This window comes from Rhinolophus hipposideros (assembly GCF_964194185.1).
Source record: "Rhinolophus hipposideros genome assembly, chromosome: 19".
NCBI lineage: Eukaryota > Metazoa > Chordata > Mammalia > Chiroptera > Rhinolophidae > Rhinolophus > Rhinolophus hipposideros.
Window position 1 is genome coordinate 4,505,756 of NC_138065.1, and position 24,537 is coordinate 4,530,292.

General features: G+C 38.9%; 1 protein-coding gene and 1 pseudogene across 5 annotated transcripts in view; one reads left to right on the plus strand and one right to left on the minus strand.

Moving 5' to 3' along the window:
- ARNT (aryl hydrocarbon receptor nuclear translocator) overlaps positions 1-24,537 on the plus strand; it is a 54,226-nt gene that overhangs the window by 24,643 nt on the left and 5,046 nt on the right. For 2 of the 4 annotated variants that reach the window (XM_081025780.1, XM_081025781.1), the window contains exons 4-18: positions 1,430-1,474; positions 4,271-4,315; positions 6,382-6,595; positions 9,265-9,478; positions 10,666-10,768; positions 12,250-12,315; positions 12,711-12,796; positions 14,591-14,667; positions 15,351-15,485; positions 18,309-18,383; positions 20,723-20,874; positions 23,421-23,531; positions 23,689-23,764; positions 23,917-24,040; positions 24,229-24,331. In XM_081025780.1, the coding sequence (XP_080881906.1) occupies positions 1,430-1,474; positions 4,271-4,315; positions 6,382-6,595; positions 9,265-9,478; positions 10,666-10,768; positions 12,250-12,315; positions 12,711-12,796; positions 14,591-14,667; positions 15,351-15,485; positions 18,309-18,383; positions 20,723-20,874; positions 23,421-23,531; positions 23,689-23,764; positions 23,917-24,040; positions 24,229-24,331 (1,626 nt within the window). The remainder of the gene's footprint in view (positions 1-1,429; positions 1,475-4,270; positions 4,316-6,381; positions 6,596-9,264; positions 9,479-10,665; positions 10,769-12,249; positions 12,316-12,710; positions 12,797-14,590; positions 14,668-15,350; positions 15,486-18,308; positions 18,384-20,722; positions 20,875-23,420; positions 23,532-23,688; positions 23,765-23,916; positions 24,041-24,228; positions 24,332-24,537) is intronic. The other 2 variants (XM_081025782.1, XM_081025783.1) reach the window with 1 other exon arrangement.
- On the minus strand, positions 17,694-17,935 carry LOC308487496 (protein CEBPZOS-like; annotated as a pseudogene). Its single transcript has one exon. The product of its transcript is annotated as a protein CEBPZOS-like (transcript).

Sequence of the window (24,537 nt, forward strand, 5' to 3'; positions counted from 1 at the left end):
TTAAAGGAAACAGTGAAAAGTAACCAACCCATGGAATGGGAGAAACTATTTGCAAATAATATATGATACGGGGTTAATATCTGTAATATATGAAGAACTCGTGCAACTCAAGTACAACAAAAATGATTTCAAAATGGGCAAAGGATTTGAATAGACATTTCTCCAAAGATATACAAATGGCCAACAAGCACATGAAAAGATGTTCGCCATCACTAATCATTAGAGAAATGCAGATTGAAATGGAGAGATATCACCTTTTGCCCATTAGGGTGGCCACCATTAAAAAAAATAGTGCAGCCACTATGGAAAACAGTATGGAGATTCCTCAAAAAATGGAAAACAGCATTACCATATGCTCTGGAAGTCCCACTTCTGGTTATTTATCCAAAAGAATTGATCTTGGAGAAATATGTGCACACTCACGTTCACTGCCCCATTTTCACAGTAGCCAAGAGGTAGAGGTAATCCAAATATCCATTGACAGATGAATAAAGAAAATGTGACGTAGACATCCAATGATAATAGGAAATCCTGTCACTCTACAACATGGATTAACCTTGATAACATTATATTAAGTGAAATAAGCCAGTCATGAAAAGACAAATATAGTTGACCCTTGAACAACTCAGAGATTAGGGTCAGATTAGTTGAGGGTTATACCCGTGCAGTCAAAAATCCGAGTATAATTTAAGTCAGTCCTCTGTGGAGGGGGCTTCCCAACTGCTGATCGAAAATACAGCTGACCTTTGAGCAGCGTGGGTTTGAACTGCGTGGGTCCACCTACACGTGGATTTTCTGCATGTGAGTGGACCTGTTGTTCAAACCCGTATTGTTCAAGCGTCAGCTGCACTGAATCATTCCACTTATAGCGGTACCTAAGGTAGTCAGAATCAGAAAAAAACAAAGTATGGCAATGGTTGCCAGGAGCTGGAGGGGGGGGCGGAGGGTTGGAATGGGAAGATGGTGTTCAGTGGGTATAGAGTTTCAGTTTTGCAAGATGAAAAAGTTCTGGAGAGCTGTTGCACAACAACGTGAATATAGTCAGCACTACTGAACAGTACGCTTAAAATGCGTAAGATGGTAAATTGTATTTTATGTGTTTTTTGCCATAATTTTAAAAAACAAAAGTATCCCTAACCTTAGAGTGGTGCTGATAGGTCAGTCAGCTGTGCGCTTATGACAGTATCTTTTTTTTTGTTTTCTTTTTGTAGAGTCTGATAAGTAATGGCAAAGGCGACATCAGAAACTTGAGAAATAGTAGTGGGTTTTTTAAGTTCTGTGGGATACTGTTATTATCGCTTTGGCTTTCTGGTGCTTTTCCATGGGCTTTTTTTCTGTTGAATATTTTATTCCTTTCTAGTTTTCATTTCAGAGTGAAATAGATATAACAAGTGTAATGCTTTGAACTAATCCTTTTTTTCTCCTTCAGGTGTGACGACGATCAGATGTCTAACGATAAGGAGCGGTTTGCCAGGTAATGTCGTAGTGTATCTTGGTCCACGTGGTGGGGCCAGGCAATTCACGCATACTGAGTTTTAATTTTCTTTCTTTTTTAAAGTTAATATTTTTCAATTGCAGTTGACATTTGATATTATATTAGTTTCAGGTGATATTTATGTAACTTATGAAGTGACCCCCTGATAAGTTAATTTTATTTCAATGAGAGTTAATTTCTCTATCCAGTCTCTTTCCTGTCCTGAAGCTGGCAAACTTAGTACTGTAATTACCATTTGTGTTCAAGTAATATGGCTTCAAACTGATGGCACATTTTGCAGTGTTTTTTACATTTCCGATAGATAGCTGGCTATGCAGTGTGCTGGTTGGGTGTCCACAGGAAGACAAGCAACGTGAATGCCTTGGTTGCATTTATTATTAAATGAGTCTGCAAAGTCTGTACAGATCAGGGGTTTATTCTTTTAAGATGACAGCGGAGGAACAATTTTTGTGGAGACTGGAGTTTTGATGGAAAGAAACGTGTTTAAATTACCCATCAAGGTGAAAATACTTTGCTCTTTATTAAACAGTAAATCCTTTTCAACTCAGATATTGGTTTTATTTTAAGTTTTTAAGAATTTTATTTTAGTATTTTGTTTTTTGGTTTTATTTTTAGAAAGTTCATTCTGTATATCATTAAGTAGTGAATTGTTTTTTAAAACTTGAGTATGCAGCTACCTCAGAAAAATGAAGAACCCCAAATCCAGTGCTTAACTCAGCACTTGGTGCTTATTCATTGCAGAGGCTGCTGGTCTGGAGACCAGACTTTGAGAACCACTGGTGTAGAGGCCGAAGAAATACCGGCCAGAGTAGTTAGTGTTCAACTACTCGGAAGTAGTAAGATGCCATCATAGGCTTTGAACGGCAAGATGCCGTGTAAAATGCCACGTGGGAGTCTTCTGTAGTAGCAGCCTGGAGGCTTGATCAAAGAGAAGCACTAGAGACAGGGCCGTAAATAGGAGGCTGGTGAAATAATAAGACAGCTGTAAAACCACCAGGACCTGTGTTGGAGTGGTGGCAGTGGCGACAGGAAAGGAGGGAATTGAAGGGGTTTTTGAAGAATTTGTTTATCGAAGTAGATACTTGTAAACACTTTAGGATGTGAACCATCTCTAAGATGAGAAATGAATCAGATACTTGGGGAATAGTTTTTCAAGCTGCATTAGAAAGTCAGGCTGTAAAATAGGAGCGGTGGGGTCACAGTCTCTCTTGGCTAAAATTCCAAAAGGCTATGAAAACATGACCTGAACTATTTTAGTCTTCATTTGTCCTGCTTAACGTGAATATTTATACATCACATATTTCATTCAGAAATATTACAGTGGATAGGGATTATGGATCTGTAGTAGTGGGAGGCAGTAGTAATAGGCTTCAAACAACAGAACTCCTTCCTTTACGATATGATTTGTTAAGCTGGTTCACTTCACATACCCTCCTTAGGAACTCAGTAGAGGGTCTTCAAAAGCTGAAAGTGTATGGATTTTCTCAATTAAAAAAAAAAATCTGTACTTTTCTTTTCCAATTATTTTTAATTGGGGAATATTGGGGAAACAGTTTTTTCCAGGACCCATCAGCTCCAAGTCAAGTCGTTGTTTTCAATCTAGTTGTGGAGGGCGCAGCTCAGCTCCAAGTCGTTTTCAATCCAGTTGTGGAGGGTCCAGCTCGTTGGCCCATATGGGAATCGAACCTGCAATCTTGGTGTTCCGAGCACTGCTCTCTAACCAACTGAACCAACCGACCACCCCTGTACTTTCTTAAGGAACTATAATAACCCAATGAACATGAAACTTTAAACTACTTACTGTCACTCAGTTCTCTTTCTCTTCTAGTTGGTATATGTGAATTTTTACATGTTTCTCATCATTGTTACTTTGCGTCTCTTTTTTTTCTGCTGACCATTCTGTAGAAACTTTGCCGTATATTGGTAAAGTCATTGTTCTTGTCATTTTTAATAGCTAGTCTCTCAGCCTGTTGATATAATTAGACCTTTTTTTGAGGCTTCATGGTCTATTTATATAATGTATTTAAAATGGAATTGATTACTAGTACACTGACCTACCAACACCTTGTGTTTCTTCCTCTGCCACCAGACCTTCCATTATTTCAGTTTGGAGTTGGTACTGGGGCTCCATCAGTGTATGGCTTTATTGCAGAGAAACGAACGGGGAAGTGACCGAAATAGAAATATTTCAGGATCAAATCAATGATAGGGAAAATGCCGGGAACTAAGCTTGTAGTTTTATTGACATAATTTCTCCAGTAAAACCTGGTTGGTTATTTTGTCTGTGAGTACGTGTGTGTGCCTATGTGTTATAGAAAGATTGTATTTGTGGTCACTTTTTTGACATTTTTATCCTGATTTCCTCTTTGATTATGTGGCTGTCATTTGTTTCCAGATTGGGAACAGTATGTGAGAATGGTAGTCTCTTGTTTGGTTCTGTTCAAGCTGTATATCCTTGGTCTTTATAGAGACTGATTGGCAAAATGCTTTCTGTGTTCAGATTATGTTAATTATAATGAATATTGGCCTTGCTTCTTTGTTGACCTTTGTCCTGTAAGTTATTTTTTTCTTTATCCTAACAGATGGCTTTGTAGAGTTACAGGCAAGGTTCCTGTCCATATTTTCATTTCCCTCTGTTCTCTGCAGCTATTTAATTCTGTTTCCTTTTTCTTTTCTTTCCTGTCTTGCTTTCTTCCCCCTTGCCCCCCTTTCTCCCTTTCTTCGTCCCTTCTTATTTATTTAAATTTTAGCTTAGTTCATTAATTCTGTTTTTAGGTCGGATGATGAGCAGAGCTCTGCGGATAAAGAGAGACTTGCCAGGTAGGAGAACAGTATCTCTTAGCATGATGAAGCAGGTGATGCTGCTTTTTCTGTCCTTTTCTTACTCTGCTCTTTCCTACCCCTTTCTCTTTGTGTTTTTCCTTATCTATGACAAGAGGGGACAAGATATTTTAGAAGTCTGTGTATAACAGGAACTTTGGCTTCCCCCATCAGCACGTGGGTGGTGCGTTGAGGGAGTTTTAACTTAGGAATTGAAGCAATTGCTGTTAGTTTTCTCTTTTCCTCATTATCTCAACTCAGTCCCAAGTTTCACAGCAGAAAAAAGGTTTTAGAATAAAAATGCAGCTGTATTACCAGTTGGTGCTTTAGCAGGGAAATACTCTTTTATCAGAAAGCTAATAAATATACTTGTGTTTGCAGTGAGTTTGGGGCCTTTAGGCCTCAGCATTGACTCCAACCTTTATTTTCCTATGTAGAGTCATAGCCTAGATTACTGTCACAGCACTGCTGGTGTGGCTTTGGTGATGGAATCTTCTGTGGTTTCCTGCAAAAGTTTCAGCAGCCTTGATGTGGCTGTTTAAAAGATCAGCCTTTGGGACCTCACTGCCAGAAATCTGTCAGATACTAGGAAGACAGGTGCTTTCAGTCTGAGCGTGGAATTTTATGTTTCTCAGACAGAGTAACTCAGTATGGACTTCTGTGGTGAGACCTTTTCTCCATTTGGAGAGCAGACTTGTTGATAATGTAGAAATAGCGCAGAAGAAATGTTGTGCCCAGATTTTTCTGTTTTCTGGTCTCTGTGATTTGGGACAACTCAGTGGGAGATAGCTCATTGACCCCAACACCTGTTTTTCCTACTTTCCCCCTCTTATTGGTCATTACCTCTTTCAGCTGGGTCCCAAGCTTATTTTGCTATTTCAAGTTGTGCCTCCTACGAAATTTTTCACTCTTCAGAAAACTGATGCGGCCTGGTGGGAGGGGTCTGGAAGCAGCCCTTGGAAGAGTCACTTAAACTCCTTGACCTTAGTTTGCTCTTCCTATAAAAAGATTTATGTTAGATTAGTGGTTTTCTTTTTGTTTTGATAAAGAACTTTTGTTCAGATAGACTCCTTAAGGGGTAACAGCAGTAAATGAAAAGACAAAGCAAAGCTGTCCGAGTAGAAGCAGAGACGCAGCGTGTTGTTTGGTTCGCTCCTGAGGCATTCCCAGGGGAGACGCTGAGGACCTATGTATGAGGCTTTTCAGAAATCCAATTTGGAAACTACTGTGTTATTATTTTTAACAATGATATCATTCTGTCTTGATTTTGAGGGTGTCAGTATTAGAGACGTGATGTACTCCTCCTCATGAGATGCAAGATGTCTATTTCCAGGCCTTTCACCCTCCTCCCCACTCCACTCCTACTCTTCAGTTCACTTTGTCCCAAACTGGGGACCCATACGGGACCTCTAGTAGATGGCTTCTTACAATCTCTTGAGCTCGGTGCCCTGGCACCACACTGAGATACAGAAGGTAGGACTTCGTGCATTTCTGGGACGAATAAAACTTCAGAATCTTCTAATTCTGTCTTCTAGTGTTGAGAGTCAGAGATAACCTTAAGAGAAACAACATTTTATAGACCAAGGGTGTTGATTCTATCAATTCTTGTATCAACTATTGAGCAACATACTTGTGTTGGAAAAAATTGGTCATTTTATGCTTTCAGCCTTTAAAAAGTTGAATTAGTAAACAAGGAGTCAGCCAAGCTGAGGTTATTTGTCTCTCAGGAACTTAAATGAATAAAATCAACATTTTTTAAGACTCATTTTTTTAAAACAGTTTTTTGTTCTGAGGGAGCGATAATTTATGTAGAAGGTGGAGTTTCCAGGGAATGGAAAGAATTGTTGGTATCTGCTTATTTTCTGTCTGCCTTGTTAGTTTCTGTTCCATGCTTGCTCTGCATGAGAAGGTTGGCAAACCTTCCTCTAACTTCTGAGACTTAAGCACTCCTAAATCTAAATACCGCATTTCTTCAGCAGCTCACTTGGTATCCATATCACTTTCCTTGCTCCCAAATGGCCAAATGTGAGCACCTGGATGGGACTTCTCCTCTCTTTTCCATGCAGGGAAAATCACAGTGAAATTGAACGGCGGCGACGGAACAAGATGACAGCCTACATCACAGAACTGTCAGACATGGTACCCACCTGTAGTGCCCTGGCTCGAAAACCAGACAAGCTAACCATCTTACGCATGGCAGTTTCTCACATGAAGTCCTTGCGAGGAACTGGCAATACATCCACGGATGGCACCTACAAGCCGTCTTTCCTCACTGATCAGGTCTCTGGGATGTACGGCGCTGAGTCTAGAGTCTGTTGAAAATGTTGATCTTTTTGGAGTAGATGATTGTAATCCTGAATAGTGGAGTCAAAGCAGAGCTGAGTCTGTAGATTGTTTAAAAGACAAGAATTCGGCTCTTAAGGAAAAATTCAGACCATGGGAAAGTGAGTTTTAATCCCTAATAACATTTATTAGCATTGGAACAGTGAGAACCAGAAGACTTGTGAAAACTATTTTGCAAGATTGTAAGCATTTTAGTATTTCACTCATGAATACAGCCTATACGATGGAAGAGCAGTGGAATTGCAGGAAGAAGAGATCACTGTGTCCACGGAACCAGTCCTCTTCCTTGGCTTTAGGTTGTGAAAGATGGAAGAAACTGATTTCTTATTCCCGCAGCAGCTTCCAGTTTTAGTGACAAAAGGAGTCTAACAGGCAGTTGTCATTTAGAGATGTGCCCTGTTACATTTGATGCACTATGAAAAGAATGGAGCAGGCAAAAACATTGCCAGTCTTTCAGGAACTCAGTCTGAATGTGCATGTGTGAGTGGCAGGATACACACAGAAGTGAACAATGATAGGAAAATGCATACAGAGAAGAAATGCCTTTAAAAACTTATTAGTGCTTGCTTCAGCAGTATATATACTAAAAAAAATCTTATTAATAATTTACACGGGACTAGATACAGTAGATGCATACTGGAGGGAGGGCTAAAGTGAACAGAATGACCAGGCCTGAGTGAGGATGGTCAGCAAAGACTTCTAAAAGTAAGGAGGCCATGTTCTGTCTTGATTATTAAAAATAACACATGGTTATTGCAGAAAATTTTGGAAAGTCTAGGAGGTATAAGGAAGAAAGAAATTGACCTGTAATGCCACCCTTTTATTCAAAGGATTAGAAGGAAGGAAAGAATATGGCTTGGAAAAAAGCAAGAATTTTCCATGTAAGATGGTCTCTATGAAAGCACATATAGCACAGATTTTATATACATATGTACATTGAAATAGTTAATCAGTTTGTTCTAATAGTACACATACAGATATTGAGTCAGCAAACTCCAGTTATGTACCTTTTGTGGGTTATCCAGGTGCTTTGTGCTGTGAGAAAAATGAAGAATGATAAGAGATTGTCACTGGTGGAGGCAGGCATAACATAAACACAGAATCAGATAATAGAGGTGCAGTAATGAGTCCTGTAGAAACGCAAATGTGGAAAACAAAGGCTAGAGGAATGGGGTTGTAAATCCTGGGAATAACTTGAGCAAAAGCCTAGTGCGGATAATTAGGTTATTCAAGGAAAATCAAGTAGTTGAGAATGCCGTGGCAGATCGTGGAGAGGTAGGCTGGGACCTGCTGGTGGAACATTTCAGTGTTATGTTAAAGAATGTAGATTTTAATTTTTAGGCAATGGCGAGCCATCAAAAATGTATTAGTCCATGTGGAAACAATTCAAGGATGGATTGGAGAGGGTGAAAGCAGGGAGCCTACCTCATTATTCTTGGCCTTAGAAGACTGGGACACTGACCGAGTATTGGAAAATAGAATGAATAAAATGGAGTTATCACTGGAGTGTGAGAGAGTCATTAGATTTCCAGGCTCGTAGCCTGAGAGGAGGTGATCTGTTAAGAAAGGGAATGCTGGGAGAGCACTGAGGATTGTTTTTGGAAGAGGAAATAATGACAGGTTTTGAGATGTTGAAATTGAGTTGCTGGTAGAATATTTATTTGAAAATGCTTAACAGATACTTGGAATTCAGATCTGCTTAAAGCTCAAGAAAAAAAATAGGCAAGTTTAGAGATGTAGACTTGGTTATCATTTCATAGTGGGGAGGAGTGGATATGATATCTCAGGGAGAGAAAATGGTATAAATAGAAAAGAAGTTAGGATAGAACCTTCAAAATGCCTATACTTAAAGACTTGATTGAAGGAAAGGGAGCTGGAAGTAGGGAAGGGGCGTTTAGTAAGGAAGCAAAGTTTGGAGTGTGGTGTCACAGAAGATAGGGGAAAATAAAATTTAAAGGGTAGAAGGGACAGTGTTGTCAGATTCTGCAGACAGACTGAGTAAAATGATAAAGACCCAAGAAAGGGGACTTGAATTGGCAATTAGTCAGCTCATGAAGAAAGCATGAATGCTGTGGTTTAGAGTGACGAGTGCAATGGATGGAGAAATGCAAGGTAAGAGAACAGAGCCAGTGAATCTAACTAGCATTACCCTCAGTATATAATCTCAGTATAAATGAGAACTGATTGGGCAAAGTCGAAGGAAAATTTGTACAGAATTGAGAACACTTGATCACGTTTATAGATCTGAGAGGAAAGAGGAAAACGGGAATATTTGTAGGGGAAGATCCTCAAAAGTCCAGAGGGGGTAAAGTCAAGTACTCAATTATCATTAGTGGGAAGTCTTTTTTTTCCCCATCTTGAGTCCTGAGGGTAAATAGGATGAGGTGGAGAGTGACAAAGATACAATGTGGAAATATCTATTGGAAAAAACTACCTTGTCAGGGAAGGTAATTACATTCAGGGTGCAAAGCTGTGGCTGTGGATTAGGCAGGAGCCAGCAGTTGCTCAGGGAGAAAAAATATGGCCGGAAGTGTCTTCTTTCCATGAGTACTAATACTTGTTTGTTCAGAGTTCAGTATTAACTTTGATTTCCTTTCCTTGGTTAGGAACTGAAACACTTGATCTTGGAGGCAGCAGATGGCTTTCTGTTTATTGTCTCGTGTGAGACAGGCCGGGTGGTGTACGTCTCTGACTCAGTGACCCCGGTTTTGAACCAGCCACAGTCGGAATGGTTTGGCAGCACCCTCTACGATCAGGTTCACCCAGATGACGTGGACAAGCTTCGTGAGCAGCTTTCCACTTCGGAAAACGCCCTGACAGGTATGAGATGTGAGGATGGGACATGCAAGGAAGTCCGTCCTTTCTTTTTTTTTTCTCCCTGAGATAGAAGAGTTTCAGCTCATAATTTGTTTACTGAATCTGGCAAGGCTTCTAGAATTTTCTTCTTTAACGAATATAATCAGTTCTTTGTATTCACATGCAGATAATAGACTGTAGCTCATCCTTATGAAATGTTTCAGTAGTGACAATGCTCATTAAAAGTTTCCTTTAATATTAATGTAAATAAACTAGTAAAAGCCAAACCTACGATAAACTTTTTTTTCCATTCTGAAAGAATTAAATTATCCATGTTTCTGTCTCATTTGTATGGGTAATTACCTGGTATTTTTTCTCCCCGCCTGTGCTCAGCTTTGTACTAGGTTCTCTGATAATAGATTTTTATTTTAGAGGGGAATGATTATTAGTCTGTGTATAAGGGTTTTTTCTGTATCTGTACTATTTTTCTGTCTTGTTTTTTTTGTTTTGGATCCCCCGACCCCCCTACCATTTTAATGCTATTCAGTCTCTTTGCCAGAGTTTTGCTAAAGAAACAAGTCACATCTGCTTCTAAGCAACTCTGGAAAAAAAATCAAAGTGGAAGCAGATCAAAACTGGTAATTAAAATAAAATGCAAGAAAGTCCATTATGGCTATATTAATGTTGGCATTTAGTATTCCCCTCTTTCATGTTTTTGATGGATTTCATTTTTCTGGTTCTTTTCCCCTAAAAGTTGCCATTGGCTTCTATATAATATAAAATTTTGGCTTAAGATAGATATGTGTTTCTGTAGCTTATAAAATTATGTTTTTAAATCAGAGACGTTCACTCAGTGTGTGTGTATCTTTGTGTCTGTGCCTGTGTGTCTGTGTGTATCTGTGCATGCAAAATAATAAGACCCAAGATTATAGCCTTACCTCTTGCTTGCCACCACAGCGTTCCACTCCTAACCTTCTCTTGCACAGGGTTATTTCCAGTGCTACCTTTGAGGTTAAGAGTAAGATTTATTGATGTGAATTGAGGTATTTTAGGCTTAAAAAAAATCCATTCCTTACTTGGCCTGTTCTGTGATAAGCAAGGAGATCGGAGGGCACAAATAGGCTACTCATTTATCTTTGCCTTCAGTATCTTTCCCCCTCGTCCCCATGCGTGTGAATGTACTCCAGACTGCTCTTCACATTCTTCTTCAGGGCGTATCCTTGATCTGAAAACCGGAACAGTGAAAAAGGAAGGTCAGCAGTCTTCCATGAGGATGTGTATGGGCTCAAGGAGATCGTTCATTTGCCGTATGAGGTGAGTGTCAAGCTGAAGATTGTGCTTTGACAATGGAAGAGTTAAGAGCTGAGTGTCAGAGGAGTTAGCTTCTTAAATCCAAACTCCAGTTGGATTAAATTGAACATGAAGACCCACATGGGTTGTAACACAGAATAAAGTATTTGATAAGGGAACGTTGACTGAACTCCTGTGCCAGATATGGTAGGTGCTTTATGACTGTCATCTCATTTCTCACAACTGCCCAGCAGGGTAGAATTCAGGGTTACTATTTTGCTGATTAAAAACAAACTGAAAGAAATTAACTTCCCAGGATTACACAGATAATGTCTGAGACAGGATTTTATTTTAATCCATAGTAGTCAGTCTCTAAAACCTATATTTTTTTTCTCAGTATATCATGAGACATCATCCTGTACTCAGAACACTTCTGTCTTTTTCTTTTCCTTTGATAGAAATTGGAGACTTAGGTCTTTCAGTTAGTATTTAATGTTTATAAATACTATACTATAAATACTATATGTTTTAGGACTGTGAAGAAAGGATAGTGCTTTCTACACAGGTAGAAAAGACATCTCTTAAAGTCATGAAAGAAAGTTCAGGTTGTATAATGGAAATTGACTACATTGTACTGAGAAGATGCTTATTAGAAGTGATGAATAGGATGTTAAGAAAGGTTTCTTAGGAGAGTTGCAAAATTGAATTGTAGCTCTGGTTTAGAGTATCTTCAGGCCCATACTACTGGCCACTTACTATCTTTTGAGATCAGGACCAGATTAAATGACTACTTTGTGTTTTGATTTCATCATCTAATATCGTGAGTTACATTAATACCAACTTCATAAAGTTATGAGGATTAGATGCATAAATATCTGTAAAGATGCTTAGGGTAGTGCATGGCACATATTAAGTTCTGTGTAACTTTTACCTATTATTATTAACTTAAAGAAATGAAAGTAGAGAAGATGGGATAAAGTGTCCCAATATGTGGACATGGCTAATGGAAAGACACAGGCAGGAGCAAGATAAATAATAACGAAATGTAGCAAATAGATTGGGCTGTGGTATAGAGTCAGCAAACCACAGCTCTTAATTTGTAAATAGAGCTTTATTGGAACATAATCACGCCCATTTGTTTACCTATTGTCCATGGCTGCTTTCATGCTATAAAAGCAGAGTTGACTAGTTGCAACAGATTGTATGGCCCACAAAGCTGAACATATCTGCTGTCTGGTCCTTTACAGAAGAAGCATACTGACCCCGATGTAGAGAATCTCTGCCCTTCAAGAGCATGCAGAACATTTTGACTCCAAATTCAAGGACAGTTAGTTACAAGTTTTAGAAATTTAAAACCTGACCTCTTGATTCTTCTTTGTTAGGAGCATTGTTACTAAATTTCTGTGTCTAGTTGTACCCCGAGCCTGTTTTCTGGCTGCTAACAGATGGTAAGTTCTTTGATATTGCAGCTTAATTGCTTTTCATCTCTCTGTTCATTGAAACAGGTGTGGCAGTAGCTCTGTAGACCCAGTCTCCATGAACAGACTAAGCTTTGTGAGGAACAGATGCAGGTGAGAGCCTGAGCAGTGAAAAAGCAGAGATCGTCCCCTCGTTGCCTCTCTTACTGTAGTACTTCCTTCCGCAGCCCTCCCCGTACTCCCTCACTTCCCAGTTAGTGTTTTTCTGGCAATATTTTCCTGAACTTCTAAAACTTCTTTTGCTTCCCCTGTTTAAGGAAGTTGCCCTATCACTTTACCTACTTTCTTCCTGCTGTAGTACCTTTAAGTTGCTTGAGCTTGGCAGGGGTCAAAAATATGATGGTCGCTTTTGGGTGGGAAAGATCCGAGTACAGGTATCCTGTTTTCCAAATACCCAAGAGCCTAAAGTTAAAGGCTCAAAGTCACCACTGCCTCTGATGTGTTACTGGGTAGGCAGGGTTTCCTCCTCACACCTGTAATTCTTCTAGGAACGGACTGGGCTCTGTGAAGGATGGGGAACCGCACTTCGTGGTGGTCCACTGCACAGGGTACATCAAAGCCTGGCCCCCAGCAGGTAGGAAAGTTGGACAGTGATTTCTCTCTTGGTGCGGCAGGCACCTCACAGCCAGGAAAGTTTGCTGACATTTATCATGTGTACCTGGTATATGAAAGGCACTTTGGTATAAATTGTAAGAAAATAGGAAAGAAAACGTAGACCCCTTTCCTTCCCTTAAGGAGCGTATAGACCAGTTGAGGAGATGGATCTCCCAGACTTGAAAATGACTCAGTGTTGGCTGTGTCACAGAATGGTTCATAATAATGTATACAGAAGACCTGTGTTCTAAGTATTTGTGTATAAAGAAGCAGTTAGCATTGAATGCAGTTAACTTGGGAAAGCTTTCTAAAGTAGGGAGAAGGGGGGAAATGGCTTGATTGTAGTAACTTATAAAGGGAATATTCTCTGCAAAGGCTTTTAAATCAGGATGTGATTAGCTTTACCAGAACTTGAAGTCAAAGGGGGAATGTGAGAAAGGTGGTTGGGGGGGCAGGATCAGCCTTTTAAACTGGCTTGTTAGATTTTCCAAATTTTAGCAACCTTATTCCCTGCTAGGTATGTATAATTTGGAAGTGGGTGTTTTAGGGAGACAAAAACTAAGAGAAAAGAGAGGCAACATGGTGTATTTTGGTAAGAGATTTGGAATTAGAAAAACCTGGGTTTGATTCTGGCATTGTTACTTACTAGCAGTATGTCCTTGAGTAAATTGCCTGACCTTTATAAAGATACCTCAGTTTTCTTATCTATAGTTTGGAGGTAATATGTCCCATAAAGCATTATTATGACGATTAGATTTAATGTAAGAAAAGTGCCTAGCCCCGTGCCTGGCATATGGTAGGCACCCAATAAATGGTAGTTAAACGTAATTAGTTTTAAGGACAATAGCATTAGGACATTTTAGTTTGTATACTGTATAAATCATATATTTGAGGTATACATGATCTTTTATGTTTCTGTATAGCTCTCAAAGAAATACTATTTTTCTTGGTAAAAAGAAGAGAACTATGAATAGTAGAGTGTAAATGTAACCTTCTTCCCTTTCCATATAAAACATTGAAACTTTGGCTTCTCTCTTTTCCAAAGGACATAAATGACTATTGGTGTTTGATATAATTTCATTTTGGTTGTTGGCTTACTTTAAAAGTCATGGGTTGGGCAAGACATCTGTTCTCTTCCTATGACCTGGTCACAGAATGAATGGCTGCCTTCATATGTGTTTGGTTTGGCCAGCATAGTTTTTAGAATACGTACTTTGTGTAGGACCTGTACTCTGCAGTTGATTACAGTTAATATGGGTAAAATATATGAATTAATATATATAAATACTTAAAACAGTACCTGCCATATATGGTAAATTCTATGTAGTTGTTTTTTACCTTTGTTCTTTTTTAAAAAAAATAATAATTGACATACCGTATCATATTCTATGTGTACAATATAGTGATGCAACATTTATATACCATATGAAGTGATCATCATGAGAAGTCTAGTTGCTGTACGGTTATTACAATGTTAACTATATTCCCTATGCTGTACAATGCATCCCCGTGACTTACTTATTTTATACCTGGGAGTTTGTACCTCAATCCCTTTCATCTTTTTTGCCCACCCGCTACCCCCTCCCTTCTGGAGGCCATCGATGGTTTATGCTCTGTATCGATGAGTACTTTTATTCTTCTCTTTCAGCACGCCTTATTATGTTACATCTAGCCTCTTCATACATCCATGTATTTTAAATCATTACCTATCTGACTTTTGAAGGCAGTTGAGTTTGAGATCCCTGTTAAACCTTTTAACTTCACCTTCCTGAAGGTGTCTCCCTCCCAGATGACGACCCAGAGGCCGGCCAGGGGAGCAAATTCTGCCTGGTGGCCATTGGCAGACTGCAGGCAAGTATGAATTTCTCACATTTATATCATCCCTTTTCAGTAAGAAGAAATCTCCGTCAGGATTTTCATGTTATTTTTCTCTCTGACTACAAAGGAATAATTTTATACAATTCCAAATATTTGGAGGATTATGGCATTCATAGTTAATATTCTCTTGGATTTAGCAGAAACTGAAAAGGATGAAAAAGGGAGGGAAATCTTTTCCCCTTATTTTTCATATATTTAGCTTTACAATGCTGAATTTTTTATTTCCAACTAATTTCTTTTGCTCCTGTACCAGAGAAGAAAGTTTTTTCGTTTTATCCTTCCATGACTAACAATAAAGAAGTGGAATTATTTTGATTCTTCTCATAAAAATAGATAAGCGTCTTGGTTACTTGGGATTATAATTTTCCAATCTGAGTAATGAACACGGCCTAGCTAAATGGAAGTAGGTGGGTATGGGGTTGAATTAATTTTTATCTTTCTTTACAAGGTTGGTAAAGGGTACGTGTGTGGGAGTGGGGCTAGGCCTGTGCCCACTCTGGTTGTGATTGTCTTTTTTCCTTTCTGAATGGGGTGTGAAAGTTTTGAAATTCTTAAAATGGGGAGCCTCATGTCTATGTTAGTGACCTTGAGGAGGTGGGAAATACATCTGTGAAGAATGGTGTCATTTTGCCTCATTTTTGTCTCTTTACTCTCAGGTAACTAGTTCTCCCAACTGCACAGACATGAGTAATGTTTGTCAGCCAACAGAGTTCATCTCTCGACACAACATTGAGGGCACGTTCACCTTTGTGGATCACCGCTGTGTGGCTACTGTTGGCTACCAACCACAGGTGAGAGCTGCAGCTGTTCAACCACTCAACACGGGCCTCTCATTGCCCTCGGCTGTGCTGAGATTATTCAGTCATGTCATTCTAGAAACAGCCAAACATACCAGCCCTAGTTCAGAAAAAGAGACGATCCTATTCTGTCAGCAGCTAAATATATTCTCAGAGTCTTACCAAGGCTAGCATCCAATCTAGAAAAATATGGTGTGTGAAACCAGTTGAGAGCAGCATGTATGAATATATATATATTTTTTTGTTACCAATATTAATGCAGATGACAGTGATGCAAAAGTGCTCATTTTAATTAGTTACAGTGTTATGGCCACCTTTCAATAATTCATGTAATCACCTAGATGCATAGTAACCCACAAGTTGTTATGATTTTATTTAGATTTCTCATTTAGCAGACCAGGTAACTGGTCAAATATAAAAATATTTGAGTTGAGAAATAAGTCATTATGTCAACATTCAAAACAACAGTGGCCAGAAGGGAGTTCTGGCTATGGTTGTATGAAGAGGTTGGTGAAAACGAGGTCTTGGAAAAGGAGAACAAAGTTGGAGGATTTGCACCACCTGACTCAATACCTATTATAAAGCTATCATTATCAAGACACTGTGGTATTGGTATAAGGATAGGTACATAGATCAATAGACCACATTAGAGTCTGTTCTCACATTTATGGGCAACCTATTTTTTTTTTTTTTAAGATTTTATTGGGGAAAGGGAACAGAACTTTATTGGGGAACAGTGTGTACTTTCAGGACCCCTTTCCAAGTCAAGTTGTCCTTTCAATCTTAGTTGTGGAGGGCTCAGCTCAGCTCCAGGTCCAGTTGCCGTTGCTAGTTGCAGGGGGCGCAGCCCACCATCCCTTGTGGGAGTCGAGGAATCGAACTGGCAACCTTGTGGTTGAGAGGACGTGCTCCAACCAACTGAGCCATCCTGGAAGCAGCTCAGCTCAAGGTGCCGTGTTCAATCTTAGTTACAGGGGGCGCAGCCCACCCTCCCTTGCGGGACTCGAGGAATCAAACCAGCAACGTTGTGGTTGAGAGCCCATTGGCCCATGTGGGAATCGAACCGGCAGCCTTCGGAGTTAGGAGCATGGAGCTCTAACCGCCTGAGCCACCGGGCCTACCCCGTATGGTCAACCTATTATCAACAAAAATGCCAAGACATTTCAGTGGTGAAAAAAGAAATCTTTCAAACAAATGGTGATAGAACAATTGGATATAAAAAAAGAAAGAACTTACACTCTTACCTCTTACCACACACAGAAATCAACTCAAAGATGTAAATGTGTAAGAGCAAACGTTATAAAACTTCTAGGAGAACATCTTTGTGATCTTGAGTGAGGCAGAGATTACTTGTATGACACTAAAAGCATGATTCACAAAAGAAAAAAATGATAAGTTGAATTTTAGCAAAATGAAAATTTGCCTCTTAAAAGGACATTAAGAAAATTAAAAGACAAGTCACAAACTGGGAGAAAACATTTGCAAATCATATATATGAAAAAGGATTTGTGTCCAGAGTATATAAAGAGCTGTCACAACTCATTAAGACAAACATCCAGTAAAAACAAAAAGGTACAAGATTTGAGTAGACATTTCATCAAAGAAGAAATGTGAAGGCACATAAAAATATGCCCATCACCATTAGTCATTATGAAAGTGCAAATTAAAACCAAAGTGAGACCACTATGTTATGCCCTCTAGAATGGCTACATTAGGAAGTGTTCTCAATGTTAGCTCAATTTTAAAAATTAAATTAAAAACTTCTTTTTAAGTTTTAGCAAGAACGTGGCAAAACTAGAAGCCAGACATAAAAGGCTATATATTTTGACTCCATTTATATGAAATTTCTAGAAAAGGCAAAACTAAAGAAGCAGAAAGCAGATTTGTGGTTGGCTAGGGGATTGGGAAAAGGCATTGACTATAAATGTGCACAAGGGAACTTTTGGGGGCAGTGGACATGCTTTTTTCTTTTGTTTTTTAGGAGAACCACTTTATTTTGAGTAGTATAAACAAAACTTCATTTTAACAATAAACATAAGCTCCCATCAATTTCTTCACAGTTAGTCCAAAGAACAAAACCTTTGGCTTAATTAGAATTTACATTTTGTCTTAAATATTCCAGAATCCATCCATGTCAACTTTGGGATTTTAATCTTGCCTGATACTATGAAATAGGATAAACTTTGAATATTAGCCAAATTCTTAACTTTTGCTTTTCAACCATTTTTCGTGATCTTGCTCTCTGATTCTGTACATTCCAGAATATTCAATAGATTTGTAATATAAACTTCCAAGACAAAGGGAAATTTCTTGTTCATTGTTTGCCTGAAATCTTGGCTTGCGTTCATCTTATTAAACAAACCATATGCTCCAAATATGCCCACAGATTTCAGCGACTAAATGTCCTTTATCTTCTTTGCCAGTGGTTCCATGGTACGGGCCATCCCAAGTCGTGCGCATGTGCGGCTGCCGCAGTGGATATGGTCTAAAACTGTACTGTGGTGATGGTTGCACAACTGTACACATTTACCATAGATCACCAAATTGTACATGTAGGACGACTAGATTATGTACGTAAACCTGTACATGCAGTTCAAATAAACACCCAATATTCCGAAAAAGAAAAACGCTCTAGCGGCTAGTTGCTTAGCAGATGTCATCTTTTGTTTCTGTCTTTTTTCTTTTTTTCCTTTTCCTCCACACTTACTATAATTCTAGGATAAAGACAGGAGAAATGAAACCCAAGTGCCTTGTAATGGGCCAGGAAAGTTAGATGCTCATCAAAGTGTTAATCTTCCTCTCCTTTGTCCCTTTTAGGAACTCTTAGGAAAGAACATTGTAGAGTTCTGTCATCCTGAAGACCAGCAGCTTCTAAGAGACAGCTTCCAACAGGTGATTTTTTTTTTCTGCTTTCGGTCCAAATGATATTTTTATCTAATACCTATTACCACATTCATTCCACGAGTACTTACTGACAACTGATGAATCAAGGACTGGTGGCAGGGAGTGCGATTTTACATTCGTTAGTACCTAACCTGTATTTTTAAGGAACAGAAAAGGACCAATACTTTGACACTCAATAATTTCCGAGGTTTTTTTGTTTGGCTTTGGCTGCTCACTGTCTTGACTAATTAGCTGCATCCAAGGGACTGTCTTTAAAGTATTAGGTTGGTGCAAAAGTAATTGCGGTTTTTGCAATCTTTAACCTTCTTAACTGCAATTACTTTTGCACCAGCCTAATATTTAAAATATTCTAGGCTTCACTGACCTAGTGGTAGTAGTAGAAAAATTCATTTTACAGTTCCTTTATAGATAAATGAGAGTTGACTCTTCATTGTAAGCTGACTCTCTTAATTGTACTTTTCAGGCCTATATCCTGAAAATGTCTGGTGAATTAGGTAGCCGTTCTTACTTTATATTAGACCAGTTAATTTTCCTCTTTATGACTCAGTAGTGTCCTCCCTGATGCAATGGGTATAATAACAATACTTAAATTCAGAGGGTTCTAGGGAAGATTAAATGAGGTAATGCATTATATATAGCACACGGCCCAACTTCTAGAGGAGATCAGACAATGGCAATTAGAAGTCTCTGTCCCCTGAGTCCTCTTCTCCAGTGTCACAGTTCCATTCACTCTGCTGCAGCTCCCAGAAGGGTCCTGTGTCATGTATCTAATCTCGAGATGGACTATTCGGACTTGTGTTGACACCGTTCAAAGCTAAGGACATCGACCTTCAGTAGTGTGAGAAGATACTGTAGGGTATATTTTAAATCCACGAAATTTATAATTCTGACACTTTGGGCCACAGAGTATCATTTTATCACTTCTGGAAAATGTTGATTCCAAGAAACTTTAATGGCCATGTATACACTCCGTAATCTCAGGATGGTTAGATTCTGACACCAGCTTGCTGCTGTGATTTTAGAGTACACAAGTAAAGGTGCTTTTTAACATGCAGTCTACAGTGACTTCGTTGCTGCTTTCCAGATTTTGATGTTTCTTAAGTCTAGATGGATTTATATTTCTTTTTGCTTTTCATTACATAAATTTAGTTATTCCAATGAATAACTATTTTCTTTTTTCACCCTCCATTTTGGTTATTTCAGTGCTTCGTTTCACACTTGATTTGTAAAAGCTATTTACATATATATATATTTGTATATTACATATACGTATGTATTATATATAAACTTATATTTATACATATATATGTTTATACATATATATTTAAAACATGCCATTTTTGTATTGCTAAATGAAGTATATCCCATTTTCTGCTTTAGTTATTTCTTTGTCAGATTGTAACATCAGCAGTAACTGCCTAAACAGAAATGTTATCACTTACTTTGTCTTAAAAAACAATGTAAAATGTAGATATTTTGAAGTACTGGGCTTATACTTCTTTGGAATAGATATGCATAGCAATAAGCAGGTTTTCAAACCCAGTACCTAATTTGTGTTACAAATTTAATTATATTCATCGTGTTTATGTTATACAGTGAGGACATGGGAGTATTAAAGGCTACTATTGTTTAAATGCAAATGTTTATATCACATTTCTTTTTTATCATATTAAATAAATGTTGATGTTCTTAAAAAAAAAGAAAAAGCACAAAGCTCAGTGGTTGACATATAGTAACTACAAAATTAATGTTAGCCGCTAATATTACTTTTTCTTTATTGTTAGAGAGGGAGGGTCAGAAGATTATTTCCTATGCCATGAGACTAGGAACTAAAATAATCTAAAATTAGTTTCTTTTAAAAAACTAAAGCAAAATAAGACTAAGGTCAACTTAGTTTTATTTATAGAAACCGCCATGGGTGCTATGAAAACAAATTCTCGGGTTTGAGGGAAAAAACTAAGATTAAGGAGCAGTGTGTAAGCTATATTCAGTTTACAAATTCCTGGTATAGACTGTAAAGCTAGATCAGCAGTCTTTAAGGGGCTTTCCAAGGGAAGTGGGGAAACACACAGTCTTTACCCTCCTGGAAATAATTGTTATTCTTGTTTGACTTTGACTAGAGTGGTCAGATAGCTTGGGACTCTGGGAAAAAACATGGTAAATATATGTCCTCGTTATTTAGTTTTCACTCATGTTGTTTTGTTAGTAACATTAAAAGAGGACAGTGACACAAGAATCCTAGGATTGTAGAAGTGGGAATTTTATTTATTTTTAATTTTTTAAAAAAATTTTTTGTGGATTTCACTGATAGCATGAAAACTTTTCAGGTGGTGAAATTAAAAGGCCAGGTGCTGTCTGTCATGTTCCGGTTCCGGTCTAAGAACAGAGAATGGCTGTGGATGAGAACCAGCTCCTTTACTTTCCAAAATCCTTACTCAGATGAAATTGAGTACATCATCTGTACCAACACCAATGTGAAGTACGTACCACAAAGGCCTTTCCCAGCGGTGGGGTTTCTCCTGGGCCCGGTCTGCTCAGCCTTAGCAGGCTGCCTCCTTTTCGTCTCCTTTTCTAGTAGTAAACACCATTACTTCGAAGTGCCTCTTGTTCCGACTTCTTATAATTTGGGTAGTTTGTCCCGGTAGAACTTAATTTAACAAACGTTAGTTTAGAGACTACTAGGTTCTGAATGTGAAGGGTTTGTATGTCAATTTATGTTTCAACCCTTTCTAGAAAGGATTTTGTTTTGTACACCAGTTTATTGCTCTGGTCTGGCAGGATTTTTCTATAGAGCAAGTGTCTGCAAACTGTGTAAAAGCCTAGATGGTAAGTGTTTTAGCTTTGTGGGGTGTATGGTCACTATTGCAACTACTCAACTCTGCTGTTACAGCATGAAAACAGTCTTAGTCAAATAAAATGAACAAAAATGTCTATGTTCCAACAGACTTTTATTTACAAAAACAGGCGATGGACTGGCTTTGGCCCATGGACCATAGTTTGCTTTAGAGCATAGCTCTCCACTCTTTTGTTAGTGTCTGTTCCTCTCTGTTCCTTCATTTCTTTCTGTTTGAGCTTGCTTTCTCAGCTTTGTAAAAAACAATTTTATTGAGGTAGATTTCACATACCATACAGTTCACCCATTTAAAGAATACGTTTTTTTAAGTGTGTCACAGGGTTGTGCCAACTGTTAACCACAGTCTAATTCCAGTACATGCTCGTATCCCCAAAAGAAATCCTGTACCCCAAGCAATATAGAACAGCTAACCTATTCTATCTCTGTAGATTTGCCTGTTCTCGCTAGACATTTCATATAAATGGAATCATACAATACATGGTTCCTTTGTGACTGGCCTCTTTTACTTAGGGTAATGTTTTCAGGCTCATCCATGTTGCAGCATGTATCTGTACTTCGTTCTTTTCTTTGCCGAATAATATTCCTTTGTATGGCTACACATTTTGTTTATCCCTGCGTCCATTGACGGATATTGAGTTGCTTCACTTTTCGGCTATTGAGAATGCTGCCACGAGTATTTGCATATTCGGATATGTTTTTATTCACCTGGGTACATCCCTGGGTCACGTGGTAACTCTATGTAATCTTTTGAGGAACTGCCAAACTTTTCCAAAGCTGCTCCAAAATGTAGTTTTACACTCCTGTCAGCAGTGTATGAGAGAGACAGTTTCTCCACGTTCTTGCTGTCTTTATTGTACCTATCCCGGTGAGTGTCAAGTGGCTTCCTTTCCGTTTAATCTGTCTGTAGGGTTGGCTTTAAACCCGCCTCTTGAAGATCTGATTATAAGGAATTAGCAAGTGTGAGTAGTAGCCTGGCGATAACACTGGATCTGTACCCTTCTAACCAGTTTTTCAGGCCTGTAAAGTTTAATGCTCTGCTAGGTAGTATAACAGTGGATTGGGTTAGAAACTTTTATCAACTTAGGACTCAGGTATATGATCATGATCATTGTAGATTTTTGTTTTTGCATCTTTATATTACAGAACAAATAGTATTTTGCATTTTCATCTTGTTTAAATTTTGAAATCTTTTTAACAACTTGTTTCTGCAACCCAGGTGTTCAGTAGATGACTGGATAAAGATGAGGTACATACGTACAATAGAATATTGCTCAGCCATAAGAAAGATGAAATATTGCCCCTTGCAGCAACATGGATGGATCTGGAGATGATTATGCTAAGCGAAATAAGTCAGGCAGAAAAAGTTGAGAACCATATGATTTCACTCATATGTGGCATATAAAACTGAAAGCAACAAATGAACAAGACAAAAACTCATAGACACGGCAACAGTTTAGTTTAGTGGTTACCAGAGAGAAGGGGAGGAGGTAGAAAAGGGTAAAGGGTGTCAAATATATGGTGATGGAAGGAGATTTGACTTTGGGTGGTGAACACACAGTGCAATATATAGAATGCATTATAGAATTATACATTTGAAACCTATATAATTTTATTAACCAATGTCACCAATAAACTTAATAGAAAAGAAAAAAAAGAACTTGTTTCGGGAAATAATGGCTTTCTCCATTTTTACATAGAATGTTCCCTGCCACAATTAATTTTAATTAATTGTTAATATTTTAAATAAGTATTCTTTATAGAAAATTTGGGAAGTATTGAAAGCTGTAAGAGAAGGAAAGAAATTCTCACTATTCAGAAATACTTCTTTTAATGTGTCAGTATGTACGCTTTCAGTTTTTTTACTTACACTTTTTAAAAACACTGTATATGGACATGCAGGCATAGTTATACACACGTCCACAACAGCTAGGTATTGAATACCTAAGAGGAGTTAGAACCCAAACAGATGAATGAATGTGCCATAGGACAGTTTTTTCTGGACCATGTTGTCCACAGTGTGAATTGTGTGTTGAATCTGAGGTCTTAGGTTACCTTTAGGGTTGGACTTGAAAGGGGAATTTATTAGTGATTGCCCCACCTGTAGGGGAACCTGTAGAGCTTCCTGTACATTATTCCCCTGCCCCCACCATTTGGTCTCCTCCATTTCCCAGGAACTCCAGCCAGGAACCACGACCTACACTGTCCAGCACAATCCAGAGGCCGCAGCTGGGTCCCACAGCTAATTTACCCCTGGAGATGGGCTCAGGGCAGCTGGCACCCAGGTGAGAAGGGGCGGAAGAATGACTTATTGAGCACTGACCAGCCAGGGCGTGGCTGTCTGCAGTCCCACTTTTCTGTTGTTTATTTTTCAAAGGCCTTTTCCCTAGAATCTTTTTAAGAATCTTCCTGTTTCTCTCCTCACTGGCCTTTGACATACAGGCAGCAACAGCCGCAGCAAACGGACTTGGATGTGGTACCAGGAAGAGATGGACTGGCCAGCTACAGTCATTCCCAGGTGAGTGTGTCTCCGTGGAAGAGGATGGTGAGCATTTCCTTAAGAAATGTCTCCCAGTGCCAGTCATGGTGTATGTATCATTATATGGACTTTAGGTTATGGACCTGTCATCTTAAACCTTTCGTGGTTATTTCTATCATTGGATTCTACAGGTGTCTGTTCAGCCTGTGACAGCCACAGGGCCAGAACACAGCAAGTCCCTCGAGAAGTCAGATGGTCTGTTTGCTCAGGATAGAGATCCACGATTTTCAGAAATCTACTCCAACATCAATGCAGGTATGTTGCTTCGTCTCCTTTTAAATTCTCATTTCGATCATTGACTGATGGGCCTGCTGCAGCCCAATCAGTAGTCTTCCAACATATTTCCACATAATCGTAATACCTCCTGAGTAAGTAGGAACTTGCTGAACTCATATACTACAGCCCCTTGACCGGCCCTCCCCCCCGCTCCTTTTGGTCCGCAGATCAGAGTAAAGGCCTCTCCTCCAGCACTGTCCCTGCCACCCAACAGCTATTCTCCCAGGGCAGCACATTCCCTCCTACCCCCCGGCCGGCAGAGAATTTCAGGTGAGCCCCATATGTGTGTGCTGCTTGGCAGGGCAACTGAGGGATTCAGTTGCTGAATCCAGGTTTTATTCTTGCCTACAAAGCAGTGGAACTTTCAGGGCTTAGGATGAGACAAGCTGTTTTCCTTCCTCCTGTCCTATTGCCACACCTGTCCTATTGCCATGCTCCAGGTTCCATCTCTGTGTGTCCCGATGAGTGTGTGACTG